At 35.5% G+C, this 11,121-nt stretch overlaps 2 protein-coding genes across 3 annotated transcripts; one reads left to right on the top strand and one right to left on the bottom strand.

Moving 5' to 3' along the window:
- Positions 1-395: 395 nt before the first annotated feature.
- On the top strand, positions 396-3,764 carry LOC140794954 (small ribosomal subunit protein eS8). 2 transcript variants are annotated; one of them, XM_073147252.1, is made up of 6 exons: positions 396-477; positions 594-666; positions 1,049-1,385; positions 2,995-3,164; positions 3,281-3,380; positions 3,597-3,764. In XM_073147252.1, the coding sequence occupies exons 1-5, from the start codon at positions 474-476 to the stop codon at positions 3,363-3,365; spliced, it is 669 nt and encodes a 222-aa protein (XP_073003353.1). In that variant the 5' UTR covers positions 396-473; the 3' UTR covers positions 3,366-3,380; positions 3,597-3,764. The 2 variants fall into 2 exon arrangements, with proteins under 2 accessions (XP_073003353.1, XP_073003352.1); XM_073147251.1 differs by lacking the exon at positions 3,597-3,764 and having other exon boundaries at positions 3,281-3,553.
- A 3,910-nt stretch (positions 3,765-7,674) lies between these two features.
- LOC140794687 (molybdopterin synthase sulfur carrier subunit) lies at positions 7,675-9,046 on the bottom strand. Its single transcript, XM_073146816.1, has 3 exons — positions 8,909-9,046; positions 8,542-8,625; positions 7,675-8,162 (listed from the first exon to the last, which is right to left on the bottom strand). Exons 2-3 carry the CDS (start codon positions 8,558-8,560, stop codon positions 7,834-7,836), a joined length of 348 nt encoding a protein of 115 aa, XP_073002917.1. The 5' UTR covers positions 8,561-8,625; positions 8,909-9,046; the 3' UTR covers positions 7,675-7,833.
- Between the last annotated feature and the right edge of the window lie 2,075 nt (positions 9,047-11,121).

The raw sequence follows: 11,121 nt of genomic DNA, 5'->3' as shown, positions 1-11,121 counted from the left end.
AAAAGTTTAAATGAAACTGTAATAAAAACTTAAAATGATTAGTAAGACAAAATTATAAAATATTTTGATTTATGTTCCAAATCACCCTTACAAAATTAAAATCCCTTCCTCAAACTAAACCATCTTCTTTGAAGGATAATCTAGATATTTTATAAATTAGTATATTTAAACATAATATTCTATTGCTGATACTCTTCTATTTGGATGTTATATGAAATTTTGAGTAGAAAGAAGGTAAAATTACACATGCTTAAAGATTATTAATTAGAAAATAGCGAAAATATAGGGTGTAATTTATAAAATTATCTTCTATTAACAACGGACGGCTATGATTACTTTATCAATAAAAGATTAGACGGCAGATGTTATCTCCGTTAAGTGGCTTGCCTATATATAGTCGCCAGGGTTAGGGTTTGGGCGGAGAAGAGTTACACGGCGGCTAACTCCCGACAGAAAAAGAAGAGAACGCTACGATGGGTAAGGAGAAAACCCTAGTTATGATCCACATCTCTTCCACGAGATGAATTCTCAAGGGTTCTAATCCACCATCGTTTCGTGGTGATTTCTGCCATGGTGCTCTTTTCCTCTCGCAGGTATCTCCCGGGACTCGATGCACAAGAGGCGCGCCACTGGAGGGAAGAAGAAGGCATGGAGGAAGAAGCGAAAGTAATGCCTATGTTTCCTTTAGTTTAAGTTAAAAGTTTTCTTCATCTGATGGTTGCTTGATAGTTAGCTTGCTACTGTGGTAGATCGTCGAATTAGTCTTTTTTCTCTTGATTTTGGGACGATTTTCTGCAAAAAAAAAATTGAATCTTTAAGTAATCTATGTGGTTTCTTTTTTTCTTTTGCTTATTGACATATACCGTGGTGGGTTCCTTTTTGTTGTGTTTATACGTTGTTTTCTTCTATTTATTGGATCGCCTAGATGGATGAGATATGTAATACTCTCATGTTCTATATATTGACTTTTACTTGCAATCTTCTGTGATTTTTAGTATTATTTTTCTTGGCGAAGATTTATCTGAAAATTGTACTTTTGCTCCGTAAGGTATGAGTTGGGCCGCCAGCCTGCGAATACTAAGCTTTCGAGCAACAAAACAGTGAGGAGGGTTAGGGTTCGTGGAGGCAATGTGAAGTGGAGGGCCCTTCGTCTTGATACTGGTAACTTCTCATGGGGAAGTGAAGCTGTTACCCGCAAGACGCGTATCCTTGATGTGGTGTATAATGCTTCGAACAATGAGCTTGTGAGGACGCAGACACTCGTGAAGAGTGCTATTATCCAGGTTGATGCTGCCCCCTTCAAACAGTGGTACCTCCAGCACTACGGTGTTGAGATTGGTAGGAAAAAGAAGACCCTTGCTGGTGCCAAGAAGGAAGCGACAGAGGTAGCTTTCTTTTGCATTCATGTTTTCTTTCATGCAGATCATATACTTGGTGTGTTGTAGATTGAAGTGGTCCAATTTTTTTTTTTCACTTTTGATTTCTTTTTTTTCATTTGTATTTGTTGGTAGGATTATTTCGCACTGTTTGTTCTAGTTTTTGTCTGTCAATAATGCAATATTGAGATTATATTCCTGTGATATCATACATGATGGACCAAATGAAACAGTAAGTATATTTTGCATTGCTCATGATAGCATGGCATGATGGGTTTCTGATTGTTATCTTTGCTGTCAATTTTAATCTATTGATTCCCTTATTTTTGAATTCTTTATCTCTTTTGGCTGGTCCAAACAACTTTGGTCTTTTGGTTGAGTATGTTTATTGGGTAACATATGTATAGCAATTGCTTATTTAGATTGAATAAGGTAATAGTAGTTTGATATGCCATATGAAGAATATTTCATGTTCTGGTAACAACTGTTCAGTATAACTTCCCTCTGGGATTTTGGGTGCTGAATCTTTTGATTGTTGTTTCATATGGTTTGATCTTTCTTCCGGTAGCGTTTGACATAATATGGATACCTTGTGATCAGGCTGGCAATGTTCAGTGTAGATGAGCAAGTTCTGAAATTTCATGATTAGCATATTCTTGACTCTGGACTGTTGGTTTGGGTGAAATCATGTTAAATGCAGTTGACCAAATGTGATGGCCATATACCTTTGTGAATTTATTCCAAACTCATCTGTTTCTACCAGAGTCTGTCGGTAACAGTTTCTCTTTTTTGTTTTAATTTTTAATTTTTTTCTAGCATATATCTAGTCAAAAAGATAGTATCCACTTCTCTATGTTTTAGAACCATGATAGTTTGAAATGACAGCATTTCTTGTCTGAAGGTGTATAGTCAACTATTGCTATTTGCCATATGAAGTTTCTGTTGATCGGTGTGAGAACACCACATGCCAAGAGAAGTTTAGTATGTTGTCATTCTTCTGTAGTCATAAAATAGATCTGTAGTGAGTCTTTGATTGTGCAGGTAGCATCAAAGATAATGTCATAGTTGGGAGTCTTGAGGCCCCTCTTAGGTGATGTGTTTTAGTGGCTACTTGCCTTGGTACTTGAGAAATTTTAACTTTTGTTTGTTTCTCATATGGTCAGATATATGTTGATCAGGAATCTTCTTTGATTCTATTCAATAGTCACTATCATTGTCTGTCCCCTGCTTTCTTCTCTGCTGTGCAAATATTCTTAAGTAATGTAGCTATTCCTTAATGTATTTCATGACTTTCCTCAAGCTTCTATCGTGAGGATGAAAACTGAGGAAAGATCTGTAGCTGCATGGGTATATGAGGCTTTATATGGGTAATTTGAAATGCCATTTGTTGTAAATTACATGTGTAATTGTTGTTTACTCTTTGTATTATTCTTGAGGCAAAATGATGTTGGTTGTGGTATACTAAATACTTCAATTTGGTTTATGTAGTCCAGATGCCATTCCTTTCTGACCCCTTAAATTTGAGCTACCTTGATTTAGTTAAGTTTAACTTTATTGTTGACTTGGTTTTCTTGACTCAAATGGTTGATAAGTGTGCATTTCCTTTTATTGGCGCCAGGAGGTTGAAGGTGCCACTGAGGAAACAAAGAAGAGCAATCATGTTACCAGGAAGATTGAGAAACGGCAGCAGGAACGTAAACTTGACTCCCATATTGAGGAGCAGTTTGGTGGTGGAAGGCTGTTAGCCTGTATCTCTTCCCGCCCGGGTCAGTGTGGCAGAGCTGATGGGTAAGAAGTTCATACTATTTTATGGGAAACTATGTTTCTTGTTCATGCCTGATTTATATTAACAAACATTTCTAATAAATCATGCTCTTTATTTGCGCTCGAACTTTTTCGTGTAGATATATTCTCGAAGGGAAGGAACTAGAGTTTTACATGAAGAAGCTGCAGAGGAAGAAGGGCAAGGGTGCTGGAGCAACTGCTTAAGCAAACTATTCTTAGGTTTCCAAGGCTTTGAACAAGCTCGTTTATGCACTTTGTTATTTGATATTTCAAGTTTGGAACTCCTGACTTTTTGTTTAGAGTTTTAGACTTCCGACTTTTGTTGCTGGTTTTAGAAATTTTGACATGCAATAGCTGTTTGCTATGAAAAACATACTAGTCTATTCCTGTGAGGGTTATTGGTTGAACTATATTCAGAAATCTATGCCTTTGCAGGTGGATTGCCGTGTCGACACTGTTCCGGCACGGTATATGCCAGCGGGCGGTGGTGCACGAGATATAGATTTTCTAGGAGTTGTATAATTTCAGAGTAAACTCTGATGGTGATAACTTGTGTAAGATTTAGTCCTTCCTATTCACCAGCAGAAGTATTTCTGGGTCGTATGCATATGGCTGAACAGGCAGTTTGAAATTGAGGCTTAGGGAAGAGGGAGCCCATTTGCATCAAAGAAGTTTTATAAGTAACAAGATTAGGCTGGAGAGTGCATTTGAATGCATATTTATAAAGATTAGCTAAGTTTAATCTTGTAGTTTGGTGCGAATGACCTCCATCTCCTCTGGGAATTTCATCACATCATGCTTCCTTCTTTCCTCAGTAGTAATTTTTAAACGATGTTCTTTTTACACTGGAGCTTTAATCCGTGAATATTTTCGGATAGGTATAATAACGAGAAACGGATCTCTTTCTTAAGAAATATATATTAAAAAAAGGCAGGCCATGCAAAGAAAAGGGAAAAAATGGGCAGTCCAAACTCATCCCTAGGGAGTGCTGAAACCCATCTTTCAGTTTTAATTCTAATTCTAATTATAGGACCAGTATACAGAAGTTATTAATTTGTTATTGTTTCAAACTATTGTTTGATTACCTCAAACTTCAATTGGCTTGTCTAAGTAGATCTTTTATATTTCGAAAGAATAAAAAAACCTGATATTAATTTATTTAGCAAAATCAATCGCAATAGAAGATTTTCATTTCAAATTAATTATAGTTTAAAAATAATAGAAGATACAAAAAGGCACTGAATAAAAAGAGGCAGGTTGTAAAATAACAATGTAGAAAATAAAAAGGAGAAGAGAGAGAAAACTTAAATTGTAGTTGAGACTATCGGTATTTAAAAGAAGAGTAGAGAGAGAACAAATTTTAACTTTAGCTGAGGTAATTTGTAATTAAATATTGTCTAATCTTAGAATAGAATAATAATTGTAGATTATTATTATTAACTTATTTAAAAAAATAGTATGAAATAAAATGAGAGAAAATAAAGAATTACTATACTATAATAAAGTAAGTTGTTTAATAACTACACCAGAATAAGAAGATTTATTTAGAATAAATTTATTTCTATATTTTATAAGTGAACAAAGGCATAAAAGACTAGAAATTTGGACCATCCTACTTCCATGATCACTCAAGTAGGAAAACTAAGACTAAATTATGAACAAATTAATCCTACAAACACCAATACAAATACATTCTCCTCTTGTGGTTAAACCAGCTCAAGGATGCACAGCTGTCCATTTAAATTACCGTACCATTAAAAAAAATCTTAATATTTTTGTGTTAATTATAGATCATAATTTATTTAATATTCGATCAACATTCGTTTAAAATATTCATATCCGTTTAGTTAGGATATAGTTTTAAATTTTATTATCCATTTAATATCTATATCCAAATTAAAAATATAAATACCAATGTAGATTGAGCACTATCCAATTCGTATCCGATTCGTTTTCACATCTAATAGCTATTTAATTAAATCACGGTACCAGAATCTTATAATATCCAATATCTAATGACTTCAGAATATCATGCAACACTCTCAACCATCTCATGAAGCTATGTGAACGAACCATAGTTAATTTAAAAGATTTTCACAAAGAAAACGAGCAGAAACAATGAACAATAAAACAAGCCATCTCCTCTTTGACAAGCATTTTATCACATATAAACAAGATTTCACCCATTTGGTCACATAAAATCTACAGCATTTGACACTATAACAGCAACGTAAAAGTGTTCTGCTACATGATATATCCAAGATGGATTGGACTGAAGTGCACCAAATACCAATTACTCCGAGTTCTCCAGAACTCTTCTGCCAGTTTGGAGATCTGAATCAGGATCATGTCCAGAAACCAAATTGGATGGGCATTCATGCCCTGACATCTTAAGACTTGAACTAATAATTAAATTTCACATTGCACACACTAAGATAATACAAACACTGCACAAAGGAATAAAAGCAAAAATAATTACTACTCCAGTAGTTGAGCATTGGATGAAAGGCTACTAATTAAATGAAGAAGAGTATAACTAATATGAACAATCTGCCAAACAGGATAAACCAGAATATACTTTTGCATTCACAATGACAATCATTCAGAAGGATGATGTTATTTTGCGCACTAATAGAGCATAGGTCAGTAAAGAACAGGTAATCTATTACCTTTTCATTTGAGTACAAGATAAGAATAACTTAGCAAGCAGCTAGAGCAGCATATGTGAATGTATAACAGACTAATCTATTATAATGGAAAATTTTGTACCTCCTGAACTAAGCTATGAGCATCAACCCAGTCATTTAGTATCAAGTTCCAGATTTAAAGTACAGCAGAAAGACAGAAAGTCATTGTGCCTCTGGACACCCACAAATCAAGGGGGTGGGGTGCAAAAAATAAACAAATAATTGTTGATGCAAAAGTTGAAATTAAGACATTGGAATTTACTATTCAATTTATATATTGGATAGCTGTTGGTTTGGTTGCTACTGAGACACCAAGCTAGAGAAGGAAAGCTTTATTTTATTATTTGAATAAACAAGAGTAGAGGTGAAGTCGAGAATTGAATTGACTCTTCTCAATCATTTATGTTCCATATTGCATACAATGCTCTGTTGCATGGTGATATGATATATCTACAACGACAAGTTATAGAGGACGATGGGGCACGAAGTTCTTGCTGCAATAAAAAAGAAGTTATATATATATATATATATATATTATATTATGAATCCAACACTGACTCTGATCTCAATATAAGCAGTTATAGGTTGCAAGAAATGAAGTTGTCTCATGGCTATAAAGGATGTCTTGAGACTTCTTGGAAACAGAGACCAGCAAAGCAGAGTAGCAGACTGCAACTAAGAACGCATGGGACAAGAAAGAGCGAAGAGGCTACAACTGCAGCAAAGGATAGAGAGAGAGAGAGAGAGACACACACACACACACACACACAGAGAGGAACAAAGTGGTTATTTTAGTTCTTCTTTTTTACTGGATTTGGGGAGAGTTGAGAGGGTGGTATACAAGGGTTTGGGCTCAAGTTGTCTCATGGCGATGAAAACAAAACAGTTGCATGCCTCGATCACCAAAGTTTTCCTTACACTGAATCAGAAAAATCTTGGTGTCTTTGTGTTGATTTATTTTCTTTCTCTGCTACTCGCGTATCTCTTGTTGGTGGACCACTTTTGCAGGCACAACACAAAGTAATAGTGCTGAAATCTATCATTCATGTTCACAAAGTAATAGTGTAGCTAAAATCGAATCTAGATTGAATCAAAACAACGTAGTAGTCTTTGCAGTCTATACATATTCTCTAGTAAATTGATCTTTGATACATACTGGCTCCCATGTCTCAACTACTTATGACTTGCTTTCTTGATTTCTGAAGTAAATTTTTGTCAATAGAATTAAGGATTCAGACCAAAATTAATGTCTCAATCCACAGCATTTGTACTTCAATAATGTGGATTGAAGGAAGTCCATGAGATGGGTAAAAGATGAAACATGTCCTTATATGTAAATTTGCTCTCAAACAATTTATTTAAGCTTACAAATTGAGCAGAACGATACAAATTAAAAGTACAATCACAGAATAACAAGAATCAAATGGAGTTACTGAACAAGCTGCAAATCATTGAAATGGAGTCCATATAGGAAAGAAAAACCAATGGATTCTCAAGTTATCGATACAACACTTGATATATCAAGCAACAAAATGATCCAGAATAAGTAAATTAGGTCCACCAAAGATTACAAAACAATCCAGCACAAAAGTGTCTCAGTTTTTGAAGTTGAAAATTTGAATTACACTGCTTGTAAAAAATAATCTCTCCTGATATCAGTTTGCATGCTTTGAAATTGTTTGAAGTTATATTGATAACTTACAGCTCCTTAAATCATACATGAAGAAGCTGACATTAAGTTAGTTCTCTTTACTATTTCACTATCAGATGTCTAGTGTAATGATTGGAAAACAAAGCATATGTAATATTCAACAAATCATCATAAATTTCCAAAGAAAATCTATACTCGGATATTATTCTCTTGTAAAAAGTGTACAAGACATAAGATACATTGCTGCTGATTGTTTTCCGTTTAACAGGAATTATTATCATTCAACTAAATTGATATAATATCAAATCAAAACCTCTACCTCTACAATGATTTATTACCCCCCACTTATCGGAGGAATGATGGCCAATTCATCTCCATTCTTCAGAACTGTAGTTTCGGGAACATATTCCTCATTCAACGCCAAAACCATGAAGCTATATATTTCCTCTAATTTGGGGAATGTGGTTAAGAGCTTATTCATGCAGTCTCCGGCCGTGCTACCGGCCAGCATTTCAACAGATGCATCTGCCACTCCAGTGAGATCACGAGCTCTCGCGAAGAACAAGACCTTAATTTCAATTGCTGGGCCAACAATGGCCTCAGGTGCGTCGTTTCCTTTCTGGGTTTCAATCAATTCAGCAGTATTACCCACAGAAGAAGAATCTGAGAACAAATATTGCATATGTATCACTTTCCAATCTTCTTCTACTTATCGATCAACACAAATACTAAGAGAATCTAAGAAAGGATACACAAAGCTCAAGAGCAAACTAATCGCTTGTCAGGTAAAGACTCTAACAAGCACCAAAAAAGATGGTCATTTATAGTATAATTAATATCCAGATGTACCAATAAAAAGGAAAGACAGCATCTTGAGTTAGATTAAAAGGTGGATAGGAACATCTAAAGAAGTTGGATTAGAAATTCAAAGACCGATTAGAAACCCAAATGAAAGAATTAAAGGAAAATAAGGATAAATCAAGAAGAAGAAACGTGACAAGAAGAGGAATTAAACCGAGGTATTCGAGGTGAAAGATGAGACCTTTGAGTTGTTCCCCCATGGATGCGACCTTCGTCGTTTCAAGGAAGCCCAAAGCGAATCTTCTCTCCTCTTTTTCTTTGAACGCTAAAATTATTTAAAATTTGTTATTTATGCTGATTTAATTTTTCTTAGACTGACGGAACAAAGCCAAGAAATAAAATGGTTAAAAGAGATGGGCGGAATCGTCCAAAGGCGAGGAGAGCCCACGAAGGGCAATAACCGAGAGAACTTCCGGACCGGCACGGCGTCGACACGAGGCCGCCGGCCGGCCGATCGCCCGACAAGACCGAAAGAAGGAGAGAAAGGAGAAAACAATTGACTAGGCTATTAAACTGAAATTAATTTACTGGAGGGGTAGCGGACTCACCGGCGGACCGTTCTACGACGACGGCGTGCTTCGGCGGCGCTCCGGCGCGGCGAAAAGGAAAATAGGTGGAGCGACGACTGCGCTGTTGAAACGAGAGAGAGAGAGGGAGAGAAGAAAGCGAGCGGAAGAAGGAATACAGAGACGCACGTGCCCAGCACGTGCTCACCCCTTGGGGGTTCAGCACGCGCCGGGCACGTGCGCATGCCCTTTTCTTTTTGAGGATTAAAGTTTGTGATATAAATTTTTCATAGATAGAAAATAGGGAGTTATTATGATTAATGCCCTACTAACGAAATACAGAATATTCTGCTCTTTTTAATAAATAATAAATTTAAATGTCTGCAATAACGTTTTATTGATCACCTTAAGATTAGGGATATTATGATCATTAAACATGTATAATATGGTAACTCTAGGTTAGGAGAACTATGGTCTATGGCGGAGTACTTAAATTAGATGAGTCTACTCAGATTCAAATTTCAATGTCACTAATGGTTAGTGTTGTGATCTAGAAGCCAATCGTTTGATGATTGTATTCTAATTTTTGTTCATGTAATTGGATGATTAATAGATCATTTTGTTCCTTGAGTATCTTATTATTTATGAATTATTCGAGTTGAGGACTTAAATTATAGAACTCTATAATTAAAATGAATAAATACTCTAAATAGTCCATAATCTTGGTGATTAGCATGGAACACTAATTGACCATTAAAAAAATTGGTTTGTGGATTCAATGGTGGTTATGTTCTACAAACCATGTGATAAGGGAGCTACTAATTTAATCACATAAATACCTATTGGAGGACCGGGTAGTGGATTGACCCCTAAAAATGAGACAATATACGGATTGTTTTTGTGTCATTAATATTTCAATTGTGTCTTGAATTCTATAGTATGAGATGATTATATTTCCCACATAAGAAATATGTATATGTAGGTATTGTCCAACGCTGATCGTAACATGCAACTATACAGATAATGTATATATATATATATATATATCAAGACTATTGATGTCCCACATATTTTAATATGAGTGATAATATTGTTATGAACCAAATTTGTATCAATCTGGATATAGAAAACATATGATATTTTTGTGGATAATAGTCTCAAGTTAGAGTCCTAATTGCTTTGGTTTTACGTAAACTCGGGATCGAGTGAAAAGTTAACAATAAAAGAGTGAAGGAAGGTCAAAACGGGATAAAATGTGGCGGTCGTCAAAGGGTGGTAGACTACCAAGGGTGATGATGGATGGCCGTAGAGTAGGGTAGCTTATGAAGGAAGATGGTAGTTAGGATTTAAAAACTTGAGAGATTCTACGGCTACGATCTACTCCCACGAATAAAAGGACGATCTAATGACTGAAATAAATGATAAAGACCAAATAATAAAATAACTAAACTCAATGATTAATTTTACGATAATTATCAACTCATGACCACTCTTATTTATAGGAGTAAAATCTTAGCAGATCAAATCCACATACAGATTATCCGCTTTATTTATAATTCAAAACAATAAACAAATCTAACTAAATAACTCAACTCGATTCGACTCGACTCAACTGACTTAACCCACATGGTCGAATCATATCAATTCACCACACTTCGGACATCTTATCCTCTAGGTGACTAGTCTCTCAAGTCATTATACTCGTACAGCTTGTCAGCCCATCAGTGGACTTTTTTTGGTTCATCCTCTTTGGGTCCACCTAGGAACATGATATAAGCTGGCTAGCACTTATGTTTATGACCAAAGCAAATTGGTCATCACAGTAAAAACACAAATATTTCCTTCTGCACTTTTTCAAGTTATTAGGTACAAAGCAGTGCGAAATCTGCTAGCAGTTAGGCTAAACCGTCTGCGTGGGCTGAGTCGCAGTAGGTGCAGTCTTTAGTAAGCCGTGGGCTTGAGTCGGTACCTGAATCCATTTGAGCAAAACTAATTTGGACCATGTTGAAATCTATCTTTGACATTCACAACATAATAGTGTAGCTGAAATCGAATCTAGATTGAATCAACTAATATTTTCATTATTATCATCATCTCAGTATTGCTTTAGTTAATTATACTTCTGTTGACCTATGACATAGGTTGTTCTACAAGATACCGCTCATTTTTCTCTTCCCCGAGTGTGCACCCTTTCAAATAAGATATGCATGTCTTTATTGCATGTATATGGTCTTTGCAGTCTACATATTCTCTAG

Source organism: Typha latifolia, chromosome 9 (assembly GCF_019914945.1).
Source record: "Typha latifolia isolate L0001 chromosome 9, TyphaL0001v2, whole genome shotgun sequence".
In the NCBI taxonomy this organism is placed as follows: domain Eukaryota; kingdom Viridiplantae; phylum Streptophyta; class Magnoliopsida; order Poales; family Typhaceae; genus Typha; species Typha latifolia.
The sequence above is the reverse complement of the archived record's forward strand: the minus strand, read 5'-3'. Positions and strand labels throughout refer to the sequence as shown.

Excerpts from the sequence above, each read along its gene's own strand:
- LOC140794954 (XM_073147252.1), top strand. Across the intron at positions 1,386-2,994 it reads CCAAGAAGGAAGCGACAGAG|GAGGTTGAAGGTGCCACTGA; the intron begins GTAGCTTTCTTT and ends TATTGGCGCCAG. Across the intron at positions 3,165-3,280 it reads CAGTGTGGCAGAGCTGATGG|ATATATTCTCGAAGGGAAGG; the intron begins GTAAGAAGTTCA and ends TTTTTCGTGTAG.